The 19,735-nt window shown below is 38.7% G+C and overlaps 1 protein-coding gene across 5 annotated transcripts in view; it reads left to right on the top strand.

Moving 5' to 3' along the window:
• Positions 1-19,735, top strand: part of LOC108690055 (serine/arginine repetitive matrix protein 2) — a 322,951-nt gene that overhangs the window by 292,440 nt on the left and 10,776 nt on the right. For 3 of the 5 annotated variants that reach the window (XM_018197125.1, XM_018197126.1, XM_018197128.1), the window contains exons 10-11: positions 15,996-16,373; positions 16,881-19,157. In XM_018197125.1, the coding sequence (XP_018052614.1) occupies positions 15,996-16,373; positions 16,881-19,157 (2,655 nt within the window). The remainder of the gene's footprint in view (positions 1-15,995; positions 16,374-16,880; positions 19,158-19,735) is intronic. The other 2 variants (XM_018197127.1, XM_018197129.1) reach the window with 1 other exon arrangement.

Here is a 19,735-nt window from a genome sequence, read left to right on the forward strand (position 1 = left end):
AAAGGAAATTGCACAATTATTAAATTCAAATAATGGTAAAATATCTTCCACATGAGGTAAAATAATTATTTTTAATATAATTTGGTTGTGCAGTGAATTTATTTTTACATTCACCGATTTATATCCACTTATTGTAGGTGTCGTAGAAAATTAGCAAATGAAAAAGTTCAATTTTATTTAATTTAAATGGCCAGCGCGCGAAACGCTTCGTTCTAGAGTATAATTTTCTCGAATGCAATCCACGTATCCGCGATATCAGAATATTTGCATCAGGGTCAGCGGACAGGTTTGCAATGCTTCGGCGCATCGGTGCATTGTCCGATAAGCGCGATTAACGCGTTTCCGAGCACAATAGCGCGGATTGATTTCGCGCGCGGCTCCATCGTCGACCTTGGCATCTCGCCAAGCCACCGTCGGCGAACCGTGACACGCGTTTAGCACATCCGAGATTGGCTAACGATTTCACTGAAAACCGCGTGGCACGAACGCGAGCGTGAAATTTCAACGAGGTACTCGCGCTTTGTTATAGCTTCTCGTTAGCTGTTGCTCGTTGCTGCAATTGTTTTTCACCGTCTAGGTGAATTATGTGTATGATGAACTCGATATAAATATTTCAAAAATTTTTCTTTTCCTTGTTTGACTCACGTGATGATATTCAATAAAGAAGGTTAAATAAACTTTTACTTTAACGCGAATCTTCCTACGTTTATTTCTAAAGAAAAATGTGCAACGTGATTGAGACATTATATATATAAATTCGAAATAGATTGAAATGAACTTTGTAGGTACTAAAAAAGAAGAGCAGCATAATAAAACGGTAATACAAACGATCCTGCAAATGCGGTGTATCGACAATTTTGGTACGCAGAATATATACTGAGTAATTAATGATAAGAGTAATTGCCTGGAAAACGAAAAGATATGATTTAATTATATGCATCTTCAGTTCTTTTCTATAAGAAATTTTTTCTTGGGCAGGAAGAAAAGTAGAAATATTATAAATAGAATCATAAATTAGATATTTTTATTTATGTATTTGCATTCAATTAAAAAAATTGTAAATTTCTTCGGAATTGATTTATCGTTACATCGCATGACAAATAGTTGTCTTCTTTCAGTCGGAAAGATGCAGATGAGAAATGATTCTATTCAATTTTTGTTAACATTCAAAACTATTTACAACAGTAGGATTTCTTTACGCTGTATCTAGAAACGATTGATTTTTTTTTAAATGAAAGATGAATGGACAAGACAATAGAAGGCTAAGACATTTTAAAGATAATCATTTAAATTGGAAACTTATATATTCATAAATATTTGTATTTTTTCATAGAAGTCCACAAATATCAGTAATCTATAACAAAATCTGAATATGGTATCTGAATATGGAATTAATTATATACCACAAACTGCTGTCTCATCAAGATTATAAATAACGATTTAGTTTCTGCATCAGGCGATAGTACGGAAAATTTTTTACACTTGGGAAATGTGACGTTTAAGCTTATTAATTGCTTGCATACAACGTATGTATTGTACATGCTATACTTTATCACTTGAATGGTTTTCCATTTTGCAAATAACTTGAGAAAGGCCGATGCTATTAACGTGACCGACTGATATTAATTATATTGTGTAATTAAAATGGTGTAATTATACACTCCGGCAATGCGACCCAATTAGATAGTTCTATTTTGCAATTTTTATCTTTCTCTTAATTTTACTGAAGAATCATTTTACAAAAAAATTATGTATATTCTTTTGAATAACTTCGAGGTCAGTGGGTAAGCTTCACGGTAAAAATACCGCGATTATTGTTAACAGCGAAGCAATTGATTATGCAGAACGGAAATACGTTTTCGTTGGTGAATGACAAACTAACGTTGTTGAATCGGGTGAGGAAAGGAGGTCACCATCGATAGTGATACACAAAGAAGCTACGCGTAAAGTTACGTGCCAATTGTCATCATCGGTGAATCAAAAACTTTCACGCCGCTTGTCCGGGCAAAATGGTTCGTTCCCATCTCTTCCCTCTTTCCTCTTTCATCTTCTTTTTTTTCTATTCCTGACACGAATACACGCTCATACATACATACATACATACATACGTGCGTGCGAACGTTCCGCGAGTGGCATTTGCAATGCAAAACTCCTCGGCACGAAGGTCATTAATTATGCACTCCGTGCGACAGCGGTGTGCAACAATAGAGTCGCCGAGGCACGCACTCCAGCGTGCACGATCATCGGCCCGGGTAGATTTTCCTCGCTATATATATTTTCACGACGGATGATCCTTTGCATCGAGTTGCTCGAGGACTCGCTTTTGCAGCGAGGAATTTGTTGAACAATGGCTCTTCACCGGTCTCTTTCTCAGAGACGGATTAAAGGAAACGCTGAATTGTAGGATTGTCGTTTTGTTACTTGCGATTTTTAAAATGCGTCTCTTTCTTTCCCTTTAATCCCAAGAATGTATAAACCTTACCGAGACAGGTACAAAGAATTCGATGCGAAGAGCATTCCCGCAGAATTATCAGATGCGGATACACGTAGCGGATATTTTATAGTAATTGAGGTTGTAAGGCTATTTCACCCACGTAATTATAATATATTAATTATTTTGCGGGCGTACATATTCAAATGTAATTTCTTAATTATAGGGTAATTTTTTACAGGGAAATATGAAATAGCCATGATATTTTTAGTACCTCGACGGGCCTCAAAATAAATTCGTGTTTTATATAAATTCTCGCGTGAAGTTAAACGCCTGGGAATAGAGAATTTTATGTGCATTTTGGTATAATTTAACTACGATTTTATTATAGATCTCTGCATATACTCTAAGCTTTCTCGTATTATACATATATTTTTTTAAGTCAAGATTTTGATGTAGACACGGAAAAACTTTTTATTAAAATAAAAAATTTAGTCACATTCAGAAAAATTTCTGGTTGCACGGGAAAGACAATTTTGCTGAAATATATCTAAAATTTTAGCTACATATATACAGATTTGAAAATAATTTTATTAAATAATTATGTAGAACGTTCAAAATAATTATTAAAGTGTCAATACATTTTATGTAACATTCTTCATGCTTGAGTTTTCTAAGTCATTATTTTGATAACCCAACAAAATTATTTTCAGATCTATATATAGTTAAACTTTTAGATAACTTCAGCAAAATTGTTCTTTTCGTGTGAAAAATGGACAATTCAGAAAATTCTGATTATTACCTTAACTAAAATTATAATAGACTCAATCAGAAAATTTTGATTTATCCATTTTTTGCCTTAATTTCAATTAGTGTTCAATTAGACTCAATGTAAATACAGATTTAAAAATAATTATGTCGAACTATCAAAATAAATATGTAGAACATTCAACTGATTGATAGAATATAAGGTAGAATGTCAAAACTTTTCGCAGTATTATTCATCATGCTTGGCTTTCCTACATATTTATTTTGATTGTCAACAAAATTGTTTTCAGATCTGTATTTACTTAAATTTTTACTTCAGCAAAATTTTCATCTACGATTATTTTCATCTTTCCTCTAAATCCTCTGCCTTCCGAGAATTCATCATCCACGCAAAGAAATCAATACATTCTCAACGACAAATGAGTGGCATCGCGAGCGCGTAACTCGTCGCATGTAACGTAAGCCATGAGCTGTGCGATGCAGCGCAACACAAGATAACGCAATGCATCGCAACGCATCCGCGATCATCTTCCTCTATATGAACGACGGCTGCATTCCGGATTGCACTCGGAATTTCGTCACGTTTCCTCGCCTTGCCGTTAGCGTTCGCTCGCCGTGAATTCGCTTGTCGGCGTACCCACGCCTTCTAATTCCACGGCGCGGAGTTAATTGCCGCGTCGTCCACGTACCGTATCCGCGTGTACATACATACGTACATATCTAAGAAGTTACTCGACTCCTTCTCCGACGCGCGTCGTACGCGCGCATAAATATCACGCTGGTCTCTTTCTCTTTCTTACATACGCATACGTATGTGCATTCGCCCGTTCACGTGTGTCACGCACACGTGCACGCGACCGGTCCTTCTCCTCTCTCTTTCTCTCTTTCTTCCTCCCCGGCAGTACAGTTATCCGTAATATACGCGAAAGCAAGTCGCGCCGTTCTCTCGCGTAAGCGGGTCACACACGCCATCCGTACACATGTATGTACACGGTATGTACAGTGCCATGTACCATATGCATCGCAGCTTAATACATATATGTATGCGCTCGCGAGAGAAAGAGATAGGGCGGGGGAGGGGGGGGGGGAAGATAGCATGCACACGATGGCGTAATACGCGGCGAACACATACCACGTATGGAGCCCGAGAGTCCGTAACGGACGGCGTTAGGCGGATTAGTCCGAGTTACGACCGCATACGAGCTCATGCACGGATACACACGCGCGCATGCAATGTGTGGGCTCTAATCTCGTTTGATCGCGTGTTATACCGTGGAAGCGAAGGCGGTCTTCTCTCCCGCGCGGCTCAGCGGGGGTCAGGCGTAAATTGGGCGACCCGTTAGATATATCCGTTCGCCGCGCCGCGCCGGCGTGTTTCCTCCGCAGTCGGCGACACCATCCGCGCGGCAATGCGATCCAATGCGATCGCGGCGAAGGTCGCGTTGCACGTGGAGGTCGTCGAAGCTGATATACCTTTGACCGTCACAATGCACACGCTCGACCACGTTAAAATTCATCTCATTAGCGTTTCTGTAAAATAAGCGACATAGTAGAGGATGGATAGATAAAGCTTTTATTGTTATTCCAAGACTTTTAATAAGCTTTCTAAGAATATATAAAAAGAACAAACAATAACGTTTGCACTGAAAGAAATGATTGATGTAGTCTTGTTGATGTGTAACTTGTTGATATGAAACTTTCTTATTTTTAAATTAGAAAGTAAGAAAGTTTTTTGTAAATCACATATCAACAAAATAATAGTTATTCATATCAATTTTTTCTTTTTTCCGGTAAAGAGTGAAAAAAATGTAAAATAAGAAAATTAACAAATAAGTAGCGCAGAAACTTGGAAGAAAATATTACATATAAAGGAGAGATCTAATTAAATATTGTACCTACACGGCAAATTCTTTTGAAATGAAATGTATGATGTATAATATAATACCTAGCATAGATTTAACATAAAAATATTTATAAAGACTGCGAAGATTCTTAGAAACGCGTAAAATGTATAGGAGAATGTAATGAACGCAGCTGAATATTTTTTTATTTTTGTTGGAAAGTAACGGTAAAGAGAAGGAAAAGAAAAGAACAGGAAATGAAACAAAAACAAGTCAAAGAAAGATGAGATAACGGATGTTAAACTAAACTTCACCGACCATATGACATCAGGTCATAATCGTGCGTCGTCCTTGCACGTCGATAACATTTGTATTTTCTCTGAATTGCCATAATAACGCGCATACTTGTATTACCGTGTATTACTGATCCTGATTATCTTCTCGGAGATCTCGAGGAGATGAAAGGCGTAATAAATCGAAATCGACTTGTCTAGATTGAGGAGTGAAGGGCCCCTCGAGCATGAAAAGCAGGCCGTATTAAAATCTTGATTACGCTGCTCTCGCGCGTTTCAACGGGTTGTGCAACGATCTCTGACTCTCTCCGGATCTTTTTTCTTCTCGCTTCCAGCGGGTGAGTCAAGGTTTTCGGGCCAGCTCGCGAAATGCCATGCTGACTGGAAATTAATGACATGCTCAGTTTCGGCCAAGTCCGACGCTTTATAATTACATCGTTGCCTCGTGGATCTTGGAACGGATATCTTGTTAAAGAAAAAAATAAGACAGTCATTCGGTAGATTAATAATTCAATCATGCTCGATTATAATGTCCGGCATCTTGCGATCTCGTATATCCTCTGCGAGATCTGCGTAGTCGTTCCTCATGTGTCACAAACCTGTACATTCGGCCAGTCAGTAATTTTATAAATCCTTCAAGGAAGTATATAAATTTCTTTTACGTAATATGTAATTGCAAACGCTTGGTTAGAATTACAACGTAATGCTTTGTCGTCGCACAAGTGTAAAAGGTACAAGCGCTCTTATGTCTTATAATGATGAAACATATATGCCACAGTGGGAAATTTACAGACGTATTCATTAACGTTACAAAGTTGCCGTCTTTCGCTAATTTCTCGCGATATACGACAGTTAGCCGACTGTAGCAGTTAACGTCGCCATAATTGCGCGATATACGCGTCTCGAGACCGCGAGGTCAGGTACGTAAGATGCATTTTCTTTGACGCCGTACTCGTAATTGTGCAAAGGCTCAATAATCGTTCTGTGTGCCATTGTACCGGGGCTGAATAGCGACGCACAATAGAAATTCAAAGATCCCGTTAGGCATCCGGCATTGAATAGGTAGCACCATGTGTGCTCGATGTGTACACGATGCCTCGTCGGTTATATCGTATACTGGTTCATCGTTTATTTATTGGTCATCTGGTATCCCGTACTTTTGCAGCTCTCTTCTGATAAAGGCATGGGATCAGTAACGTGTGAAATAGTTTCAATTGTCCATGACCCGTTTAGACTTTAGAAAATATGAAAATCGTATTTTCGCTGAAAGTAATGAGCAACAAATTTTTATAAATTAAAATTTCTCTTATTGAAAAATCAAGTTAAGGAAAACCAAACGGAGACACAAATGTATATGTTATCTTGATCTACAGACTTTTGTTTACTTTGCTATATAATTTCCCATCTGGAAGTTTAAATATTTCCTTGTGATGGAACTTCGTTTCAGCTACCTGAAAACAGTGACGCATTTGCTTTGTGGATTCCGTTTTTTTCCCTTATATATGTTTACCTTAATGATTTCATCAACTCTTTTTTTGTTGTATTCAGTTGAGACTGTTCGAGGACAACCACTATGATTGAAGTTGATCTTGAATATTTATGTTAACAAGCTTTAATTGAATGCAACATGGAAAGAGAATGAAATAATGAAGCTACGCAAAAGAATATTCGAACTTCTAAAATAACAGGAAAAATGTAAATGTGTGTAAAAAAAATCAAGAAGAAAATTATATAATTTTTATTGTTAAAAAACTAAATATATCTATAAACTAAATATTTTTATATGTAGTTCTATATATAAAAAAGTAAACAAAAAATCTAAATTAATATTCTTAGCTTTTTAGTAAGAAAAATTTATTAAAAAATTATTACTTATTTTTAGTATAATCATCATATTTCGTGTGACAAACATTGAACTTGAGCTTCTTTTTTTTTTTTTTTTTTATATATAAAATGAATGGCTAAATATTTAATTTTCGTTTTCTTCCCGAAGAAATTAAATATTTGCTTTAGGAAAGATGATAACATCGAGTTTTTGCTGAGCGAGGTAGCTTTCAGATTTATCGCGGGAAATGCTTGAAACTTTGACGGAGAGTTTACGAAGCACCGTCTACGTGTGCAAGTAGAAACGATATAGTACGAACTCGAAACGACGATACAATCTAAGTATATGTAGTCGACGTTCCTCGTGTTGCGTATCCAATCGCATAAAAAGCCGTCAGGCTTCCTCAACAGCGAATTTAGCTCGTCAGCGAATTTAGCTTCTTACGAAGTGCTTAGTGCAGCTTGATCCTTTCGAATTCGACGTAGTTGCATATCGTCGAAGAGTGATTGGTAAATTCACTGCATTTTCAATACAGAACAAATAAATATCGATTAATAACAATGTAACAATGTAGTAATAGGATTAAATTTCCAGTTTAGAAATAAAATTGTCTTCAAGACCGAATAGTAATCGACGTATGATTTAAAAGCGTAGAATGTATAAGAGGTAGAATGTATAAAATTGAAAAAAACAATATTAGTATAAAATCTCACCTGAGGAGGACTAAAAATAATATTTGTTTATTTTGTATTGTACATATATATATATATATATATATACGCTGAGGAAAATGTTTAGTTGAAAATGGAATCACAGAAGGATTCTGATTATATATCAATTATTTGAACTAGAATTTAGTACATTTAACAAGAAAATTCTGATTCGTTTATTTTCAATTAGAATTTCAATTAATCCAACCAGGTATTTTTCTTAGTGTATTGGTCGATTATTCACTTACTGAAATATTATTTTCAATTGTTACGCAAAGAGTAGATTTAAAAGCATTGAAAAAAGGTAAATGATGAAAGATACACAGAACAAAAATGTATGATATTATTAAGAACATTCGATTATTGTATTATTTTTAACTTTTGCGAAAGTTAAAAATTAAGAACTTTTAACATATTTAACATAAAGTCTTTACGATAATTTCTCGAGAGTGTTAAATATGTCAGAAATGTTTAAACTGCACCTAATCGGTGCATGAAGTTTTTAATATGTATGTTGTATTTTTTATTTTAATTACGTCTGGTAGAGATATTTTTTCCCTCCCTCTGTAATAAGAGTGTTCCGAGAATATTCATGACGGTAAAATATACATTTGTCACTGATACGTGACGAGAAGGATTTTAAAACCTCATTTTTTTTTTAAACAGCCGTCGCGTCATTAAACGTGTAATTACGGTCGGATCTCACGACTGATCGTTCGATGATACTCGAGTCGTAACTTCATCCTCGAGCGATCCTTTTCGTTCGATTGAGGGCGAGCGTACAGGTGAAAGGCACGTGTTTTTCTTCCCTTTCTTTTCTCTTTGTCGCTTTGACGCCGAGCGTCTGCATAGTCGTAAAAATAAACCGAATGGTCTTCATTTCGTTTTATCACGAGTTATCTTACCGTTATCTGTTTGCAATGGCAGCATAATATACTCGCGCCGTCTATAACGCGCGATAAGATAGCACCTTCTCGTTCCTCGCGTTCGCAAAACCTACCACGAATTTTGTATCACGCTTCGATTTCGCTTGCTGTTTTTCGAGCGTCTCCTTTTACGCGGCGGCGCCCGTGTGATTTCCTGCGGTCCTTGCAAAATATAATACGGCACCGTCGAAATTGTATCGGCCTGGATTTCTGCCGAGTATTCTCGCGAAGGTCGAGTGGATTTCATGATATTACGACTAATATTACGTTCCCGTGAAAAGCCGGCGTTATCGTTTCCCTGCATTTGCGTGGAAATAGCGATCGGAATAATTCGCTTGGCGGCACGACTTTTTTTTCCCTCTCGTGAAGATTCTTTACACGACGATCGCGTATCACGAAATCGTTCAAGGAAAGCGAGATCTCGATCGCGGCTTTTTGCAAACTACCTGTGCATACGTATAGTTATTTATACATCTCTTGACACATGTTGCATGTTCGCACCTTGATTTACCGCCTCTCGCATACATTATTACGATGTCAAAGAATTTTTAGTGCCACGTAAGCAGAATTTCGAATTAGCGTAAATTATTATAAGTCGTTGCATGATGAAACTCGTTTGCTTCCGCCTATTTGTTTTTCTCTGTTTATTTTTCTCTTGCACAATCGTCAATCCATTGCTCCAGACTGTCAGAGGTCACGAAATAACGAGTTATCGGCATATGATTTAAATGAACTTCTTACGTATCGTGAAACTCCGTTCAGCGACATACCTATCGCTGATCGTTGGATTCTTGTCGATGTTTATTCTAGATGAAACGAAAGCAATTACTTTGAATTGTTTCAGAATAGCTCGTATTCCCACGAGGGAACAGGTTTATCCGCTTATCGATCTGACAGTCATATAGTGGTTTCAAATCAATGGCGATAACGCCCTGTTATTTCTACGATCGATAAAGTGCATATGCTTATCGTGTCTTCAATTATTGCTCGCAACATCGTTCGATGACTGATTAGCGATTATTGAAAGCTGTTCTTTGCTGTCACATAATGATGTAATTTAGCGATTATTGAAAGCTGTTCTTTGCTGTCACATAATGATGTAATTCTTATCTACCTCGATACAAACAAATTCACGGAATTTTAAATAAAGCAACGAACAAAGGTTTTTTTTTTTTACTTTTGTGCAATAAAAATTACTGATGTTTGTTCGATAGACGTTCGATTTACGTAAAGAAATTTATAGGCAAGAAAATCGAAATGGACAGGAAGATAGTTCTGTATTTTTCTTAGAAAGGAGGTACTTTTCTTGTTATCGTTTCTTTAGGGGAAAATCTAAGTTGTATTCGGCGCACTTTCATGCTCAATGACAAGTCGACAAAATAGATCTGTATTTTACATAAATAAGCGAAGAAGGCCAAAGCGCAGTTTACACTTACAAGACAAATAATTGGTAGTTTTTTAGAAAATTAATTAATTAATAAAATTAGAAAATTATAAGATTTACGCAAGAATATTATTAGGCGCCAATATCTGTTTTTTGACCGAATATCGCTTTCCTCGTTTATTTATGTTGAACATTTTTTGATTTTCATTTGCTATTTAGATCCGTATTATTTTACAAGTTATTTACGCTATCTTGTACTATATATTGTATAATAAATGACGAAGATATTACACGATGTAACATCGCGCGCGTTGCTTCAGAAAGAAGAAAAAAGAAAAGGGAAAAGAGAGTTACGTCTTTGTACATCGGATATTTCCAACCGTTCTTTACTTCTTATAAAAACAATTATGCTTTTCGATTCTTATGAATATTCTTGCCTTAGTGTTTAATTTTACGAGAAATGAAGGCAGAAGGAAAGAATTGTGCAAACGAAAGTTAATTATTACTGCAAGAACTGTACTTGGAAAATGGGTATATGTTTCGGCAAGAATTGAAATGTTTTGTTTTGTATTCTGAAGCGACGCGAATCGACTTCCTTTCAGGAAGTTCTTACGTAATGAACAACTTAAGATCCCTAATCTACTAATATCACTGTGTTTGCGATCGTTTCAAGGGCAAACGCTCGTGAATAATCAGTACCGAAGCAGTGCCGTTATAATCATTAATTTCGTACCGTTTGATGGATGTCCTTGACTAGAAAAATTGTACTTCGGGCTCGGCGTAATTATTTACCCGTAATTACTTCGAGAACGTGTTTAAAGTATGATCACGTATCTACGCGCAATTTCCGATACATACGACACCTTCTGCGCGACCCGCCACGCCGCGTCGCGATTGTTATTGTGTCGATCATGTTACGAGACGAACCTAAACTTTCCTTGGATATGACTCAGCTCGTGCTATCTGCGCAAATTATTTCCACTCTGTAATAACACACGCAATGAAGGCGCGCGCGATAAGCAAGGTAATCGGAGCGATGGTATAAAGGAAGGTAGGAAGAAATCTATGGCATGATGGGTGGCTTGCAAATATTATGTTATATATATTTACATTGTGGGAAAATTTAACACATTTCACTTTCCCAAACCATTCCATTCAAATTTATGTATTAATTTAATATAAGATGAATATGTTAGAGGATGACACAAATATTATATAAAAGAATAAACACAAGAAGATAAGTTAAAAAGTGGAGGTGTATTTTTTTCAATAAAACTAACATTTACGATATGTTAGATTAACACATATTTTATTTATTTATCGTAGAATTGTATTCTAAGACACATTTTTTATGACACAGTTTCATCTTAATCATTTGTAAAATAAATTGTGTTATTTTGACACTAAGAAATGTTTAATATTCGTTTACACAACTGTTTAAATAACGTAATCACATTATGTTAAATACACACTTGAATATATTTAAAATTTTTTTACAAGAACTTAAAGATCATTTTCAACATGAATATGAAATATTTCTCTACTATGTATGTTTAAATGATATATTATCTTATTATTCATTTTAAATAAATTATCCACATATCGATAACTCACATATTTATATATTGTAACGAAAATCTCTTACATTTATTACAATAGTATGATAAATACGTGATACATTAGATGATGATATTAGACGTTATCACATTTTATTTTTTATAATATAAAACTTATCTTTATTTTAATATCCAAATTTATTTTTGTACAATAGCTTATCGCAGTTTACATAGAAGCGAATATAAATCCAGGATGATGATTAGAAAGTTTTCAGTAGTGTATTCCGCGTACGATGAAGGCGAGTGTCCCATGAAACCAACTACAAATTGCCGTGGCAATTTCTATTCTGGATTACATTACCATTCGCACCGTGAACGTGACTTCGCCGTGTCCCGCACTCGCGGCGATTGCTAAACCTCCTCTCCTTCCCTGATGATATATTTCCTTTGCATGAAGAGAGGCAGTGAAAATCTCTTGGTATAGTAAACGGCATGTATATTTGAGCGGTGCGAACGAGACGGCGCGTAAAAAGCGCGCGTGAGAAGTTAATCGGCGCGGGTTGAGAGTTCAACAGGAGAGAAAGTCAACGAACCAATGGCGAGCGGCATTTGATTGACTCTGAATGGCATGTCGCTTTTATTACGTGCAATCGGTCATAATCCGTCTCCGTTCCTCCCGCTCGTCGGCTTGCTCGCAGTCGTCCTACATCACGCCACGACCCGCATACCCGGTGGCATGCTCAAGTATAATACCGAAGCACCACACGTCGTGCGTTTATTCGCGACTACTTGAAGCATCGGAAAATGAAACAAGTGAAATTGTATATCGCTGTCATTCACACACCAAATGATCAGGATTGTCATTCGAGATACGCGCACGAATCCACCAGTGAATAGCGGGAGGGGATACGGGATGGAATATTTATAATAGTGTCGCAAGAAGACGTAACGTTTCGCATGGGAGTTGCGTGATTATAATTCATTCGCGTGCGCCGATGACAAGGAATGTAAACAACTTCTATTATGCTTGAGTGCAAAGCTCCGTGTGCCTCTTTCTCTTCTATTTTTTTTTCTCTACTTAGATAAGCGGCTTTATAGATAAGCAGCGTGTGATGCAACGCGATTTGATATCCGCGCGATTAGATGTATATGGCGTGATGTATTGGCGCGCACGTTACGTTTGCCGAGCACTTTTAACGAGGACTTTGCCGGCTTTTGTGTCACATCGCCCTCGTTACATCTTCTTTTTGTAAGGACGCGACGTGTCGCGCATAAAACGCGCGCCGCGAAGCGATGACGCGAGCATCGAGGTAAACAGAATGTGGGTTGACATTTACTTCGCGTCGCTCGATTAGCATAGTAAACCTTCGCAGGCCTATAATTAGATTCGCGACTTCGCGAAGCTCCTGCACTCGACCTTGTAAAATTCTACCGTCCTGCAAGGATGCGATGTCTTTCTTCTTATGAAAGAGAATTTGATTTCTTTTCGATTTGACAAAAAAATACCTAAAAATATCTATTCTTGAAGGAAAACTATTAACTACCATTTTGCAATGTTTTATCAAAATAGATTAACACCTAGAAAAAATATTGATCAATATTTGTTTGAATAATTCTCAACAAGCATTTACTATAAATGTGAACATATATTTATTTGATATAAGATCGTTAATTTAACTATCTTTTTTATTGAATAAATATTTATTTACTGTAATTGTTTACTTGGTACTATTAAAAAGAATATTTCTTAAGTAATCTCATTTAGTAATTTTTTTAGTGTAGTAAAAACTATTAAAACGTTTGTAAATTAATATGGGAATCTTTTGAGTTGGAAAATTTTTTTAAGGATTGAGCTGCTTCTTATTTATTTAGTAATCAAAAGATAGAATAATATGTTTCTTTAATCCTTTTATGAATAAATTTTTAAGAATCTTGCCGGATATACTTTAATTGCAAGTGAATTTGTGCGTTTGAAATAATCTTTAACTTTATTTACGGAAAAGTAAAGCTGATAAGTTTAGCAAATTATTAACTCTTGGAAAGAAATTTCAACGCGAATTTGGAAGGTATTGCCTGCAACTCGGTGACTGACGTATTTACCGAGATTTCGAATCTCGGGGAAAACAGGAAAACAATATTTACCGTTCTCTTTTGCTTCGTTACTTGCCAGTTACTTGATTACATTAATTTACAACCTTGTAGTCGTTCCAGAAACGAGTTCCTCGCGGAGTTAAATCGACGAACGTTGGCAACGAGCGGAAGCTGTTTGTTTGATCCTCCCGGGGAAATTACTTAGTTACACGTCGAAGTTCGTTCGATAACTTCGCGACGAGTTATTTTCGAGGCCTCTTACGGCGCCATACCGATGGCATTAACGAAGTCAGTCGATCCAGATTCCAGACTGTCTCGCACGACGTTAATTACACGAATCTCGTGCCTTTCTTTCTTACTGATAGTACTGGACATCGCTCCAATTCACTTTTCTCGGACTTCGCTTCTCGTAAACTTCTCGTGTTTTCCACACAAACCTCTCACGTAACTCGATACCTGTCACGAACTCTGCATTCGAATTTCGCAAATGAATAAATTCCATACTTGCCACCATCGCGTTTGTATATCAAGTTTTTAAGAATTACAGAATTGCATTTTTTATTGTTAATCGAACAACTTTTATATGCGTGTATGTATATATACATATATATGTGTATAGAGTGAGGCTTTTGATGTGTTACAAAGTTATGTAATTTATACGTACCATGTTTGAAAAGTAACTGTGTGTTCTCTTTAAATCAATTGATTTATTTTATTATTCTGTATATAAAAATATTAAGGTATGTTTGTAAAAAAATTACTGGTTTACAAAATATTTTATGTACTTTGTTAAAACATACTTTGTTAAAAGAAATATGCCAAATGTAGATATAAAATATTATATATCTCATAAAGTATTAATTTTTTTACCTTGAATATTTTTACACACAAAATAATTAAGAGAATCATATTATGTAAAAATAATATCATTACAGTTGAAAAGGTGGAAGTGACTCTGTGACTTTAAAAAAATCGATTTTTTTTAAAGATATTTATTATTTATTCCTCTTGAAATTATATCACTTTATCTGAACATATTTTTAAAGATAATATCTTTTAAATGCTTTATTTTGCACATTTACATATGTATATAAAAAAATGTCGTGACACTATTTTAATAGCAGCATAAACTCTCGGTCTATGTTATCATGCACAATGTTAATGTGAATCGAAGAAAAAACTCACTCGCGTGAATCGAACGATCTGATGACATGTGGAAAGTTCCCAGTAAGTTATAATGAGCGCTTTATGTTTATCGCGTATCTTCACACGATTATGAGAATTCTTTCGCTGATGCAGAATTTGGAAGAATCACGTGAATGGCACATGTTTATCTCAGGGAGATCACGCAAGTGCGTGAGTTACTGCTAATCGAATCGGCGATCGCATCGTCGGAATGACACTAAAATCGTATTCGTAACGACTTTTTTTTACCGCGCCGTGTATTTCTCAACGAACGTAATAGATAATAATTATTGCATATGCGCATGACACCGCTGCGCACCGTCTGTGTTTGCTCGTTATTTGCCCGACAATTGAATGACGCGCCGTCTGGACTGCGATATCTACATAACAACGGAATATAGCGATAAACATTGACTTTGGAACGTGTATGGAGGACGTGCGAAATGCAGAGTTCATAAATATAAAATTTATATTCAGAATTCTTTCTGTAAACATTGTGAATCACTGTATTTTAAGTTTTATTGAACATCGCAACCATGCTAATTCTGCGCGTTTCATTTCAAAATAAATTATAGATCTAATAGCTTTGATTGATACACACACAATATACACGTATATGACAATGTAATCCACGCAAATATTACATTTTTATTTCATATTTATGATACAGAAAGAAGTCACAATTATAAAATCGTGATCCCTTAATCCGCGCTTTAAATTCTCTAATAGTTGATATTATTAAATTTATCAAAAAAAAAAAAGAATTAATAAGAGCATCGTTGATAGTCGAAGAATAATATTATCATTTTTTTTTTTCGATCAAGATTTGTGTAATGCCTTTCAAATTTTCGGAAAGTAATCTTGTAGACTGTATCATTAAGATAAAATGCGAGAAATGAAGAAAAAACGTTCGTCGCAAATCGTATCTCCGATGAATCGTTAAGCGATAAGCGATGAAAATGATTGGCAGTATTGATTGAAGTAGGTATCTTATGTCCCGCAGAGGAACATGCAGTCGGCCTCGATGGCTGGATGGAGCGCTTTCATGCAGGTACCGCCGCCGAGGACGCACGGGGCGTTGACGGCTCATCCTCCCGCCAGCCACCACGGTCATCCCAGCGGTCCACCGGGCGGATCCGCCACAGCCACCGCCGCCGCCGCGCATCCCGCCGCCGCGCAGCAGCAGCAACGTGAGGAACGGGAGGCGCGGGAACGCGAGCGGGAGCGGGACTTCCGCGAGCGGGAGCAACGAGAACACCTGGCGGTGGCTGAAAGGCATCAACGGCAGGCCGAAGCCAGGGATCACGCCGCGCAGCAAAGGGCCTATTACGCGGCGGCCGCCGCGGCACCGTCGGCTCAACAGGTACATGTACTACGTAATTCCGCGCGATTTCCTCTTTAAATGGCCTTTAAATGAGTGAGGGGAAGTTTGGGTCAACTCCTACATCTGAAAAATATTTGTTAGACCCTCACACAAAGGAACAATTTTGCTGAAATAAAAATTTAGCTAGATACATATAAATAATTTTGTTAAACCATTAAAATAATTATGTAGGACACTCAAAGTAGTTGTTAGAATGTCACGATTTTTTAGAATTGCTCATCATGCTCGAGTTTCCTACATAATTATTTTGATGCTTCGATAAAATTACTTTTGGATCTGTATCTAGCTAAATTTTTTTTACTTGAGTAAAATTATTCCTTTCGTGTGGAATTTTGTTAAATGCGAGAAATATAAGAAATTCCAGTTTTTATATATTACGTATCTCAATACCTTTATTAATTATTTTATTAGAAATAGAAAATTATGTTGAGCATTATGTAATTTGCAGCGATGGATCATTTTATAAAACGTATCACGATGTTTTAGGTTCGACCTTTGAACGTATCCGGAAAAGTAGAGTACCCGCCACCACCGGCGCACTCACGGACGTCAAAGTCATCGTTGCAGGTTGCCGGCCTGCATGAGAAACCGTCGGTGGTTTCGCACAGCTCGTTACCGAAAGCTGAGCCGAACGTGAACTTGTTCAACTATTCGTCGACGTATCAGCCACAGCCATCTTGCACGTCATATCTGCATGATCTCAAGTTAAAGAACGAGATAGGACCGCACAAGTCGCTATCGAACAAAAGCGGATTGGCCGGCGGCCTCGAGAGGGACCATCATGGCAGAGAGGTACTACAAAACCCGCCATCCTTACTCCCGGATTATAAGAGTTCGGTGATTGTGAAAAACGAGGGCAGGGAGCTACCGAAAACACCGGCACCGCAACAACACTCGTCCAGCCCGAAGATAATGCCTTACATGAACGTCCAGTCGGTGGCGCCGCAGCACAAGTCGTCAGCATACGAATACAGAAGTCCAACGCAGAGCCCACATCACCTGCATCCCGCGCATCTGGACGGTCTGCAGGCGAAGAGCATCGCGACGTCCGCGAGTCACCATCGAGGCGGCGGAGGCGGCGGGAGCGGTGGCGGTGGAGCGCCGACGACGACGACGCAACTGCCGAGTCCGCACGGTCATCCGCCGCCACCGCCGCCGGCGCAGCCCGAGCCGCGCCTGCACTCGCACAATCCCCGTCAATCCCCGCACGCCCCACCACAGCATCCGCACCAGCCACCGGCGCCGCCGCATCCATCGCCACCTGAACCGCGCTATCTCAGCAGGCCGGAATCTGCAGGTCTGCCGTACGGCGCGGCCAAATCTACGTATCCGTATCCGCATCCGCATCCGCCCACGGCCTCGTCGACGACGTCGTCGCATTACGCCGCGCCGCCGCCGGCCGGCTCCAAGCCAAAAGTCAGCAGTCCGGCGCCGCCGCACATGTACGGCAAGCCTAACTGCGGTATTACTAATTGCGGCATTATAGCCGGCACGCCGGTCTGCCGTGCCTCCGAAACGCCTGTCGCCGCGCCGATACCGCTGACCTCGAAGGCCGGCAGCTCGCCTTACCAGCAAGTGCCTCATCATCACGGGGCGCCGCCGCCACCGTTGCCGCCACCTGCGCACAGCCGGTCCGTCTACGACAGTCGCTTCCCTGGCTCATTGCCGGGCGCGAAACTGCCGCCACCGACGTTGCATGGCTCGCCGCCTACGGCTGCCTCGGCGCCGCTCTCAAGGCCGATCGCTCATTCCGCGCATCTCAATACCAGCCCACATCAGCAACCCGTTCAAACGTTGCAGCACGCGCAGCCCCAGATCACCACGGCCTTCCAGACGCAACCGCTCGATCTCGGTGTCGAGAGGTCGGGCTCACCGAAGAGGAAAGCACCTACGCCATTGTTATGCGACAATACCAGCGGCCAGCCGGTGTCGTTGGAAGTTTGTAAGAAGCGAAGGACCGAGGAACCACAACCATTATCCTTACAATCTGTTGGTCCCCCTGTTCTATCCAGGGTGAGCGAGCCCAGTCCGCTTATCGCTTCAGCCGCTACGTCTATCACTACAGTTGTCAACACTGCAGCATTGCTAGCGCAGCCAAACAATCAGGTAACGCAAGAGCAGCGCACAGTGACAGCGGTAAGTCCGGCTCCGGGTAATGCCAGCGGTGACGGTTCCGTACGACCCGCTAGCACCGGCAGCGTATGCTCGTTAAATCCAACGTCAGTGAGCGCGGCACCAAGTCCGGCGCCCATTCCTAGCCCGGCACCGTCCACAGCACCCAGCCCAGCGCCCAGTGCGCCCGGCACGCCCGCCAAGACAAACCCCAGCAACACGGACAGTGAAAAATGTAACAGTCCGGCACCGAGACCTCCTAGCAGCACCAACTATCCAGTACATAAATTGAAAAAGGCGTGGTTGCAAAGACACTCGAGATGCGAAGACGGCACCGAGAACACTATCAGTATGGCCGGCAGCATTACGTTACCTCTCAACATCTCTCGTGAGACAACGTCCTCGAATAGTAAGAACCGCGAAAATGCGCCGACTACTTGTTTGCCTAGTGCGGTTAATTCGATCCACAATATCGGTAGCATGGCAGTAAACAGCATCAACAAGAGCAAAGTTACTGGCAGGAGTGGCCGAAAACCGGCGAACAAAGAGTCGCTGAACGGTCATGCCACTGATACCAGCAAGACTCCACAAGAGGACTCGTCTAGCAGCGACCCGGAGAGGAAGTCGCCGCCTAAACGGAAGCCACCCAAGGTATCTATTTATACAGATCGTTTACAGTAGCTCCTGTTTATCGCTAGAAGTCATTATTTGAATTTGGAGTGCGTATGCTGTGCTGGTAGTTTAGTTACTCGCTTGTGCCCAATAACCTTTAACTTTTCCTTGTTGAATAATATGATGATTTTATGATAAATTGTATAAATTGTATAAATTGTATAAAAATATTATTTTGTAATAATAACAAGAGGAATGAAGACTAATCATTAAATCCAGTAATTATTAGATTTTATTTTCAATTGAAATTCTTAATGTCTTAGAAATATCTACAGTATTATATGTATAATTAAATATTTGTTGGTTTTGCAAAGTGTGAATTTAAAATTATGGTCTTTAATGATATATTACTTAACGACTCTTATAGCAAAATATTAATTATTGATTTATATTTTCTTAAAATTGTAGACTGTATTTTACATACAAACATTTTTTAATGTTTTGATATCATATTTTTTTATCTTATAGTCAGTATTTATAAATGATTATTTCCATAAATTATGAGCATTAAGTTTAGTAAAAACTTTAACATTAATAACGTGCTTAATTATATATAT

The sequence above is a fragment of the Atta colombica genome, unplaced genomic scaffold (genome assembly GCF_001594045.1).
Source record: "Atta colombica isolate Treedump-2 unplaced genomic scaffold, Acol1.0 scaffold293, whole genome shotgun sequence".
Taxonomy (NCBI): Eukaryota; Metazoa; Arthropoda; class Insecta; order Hymenoptera; family Formicidae; genus Atta; species Atta colombica.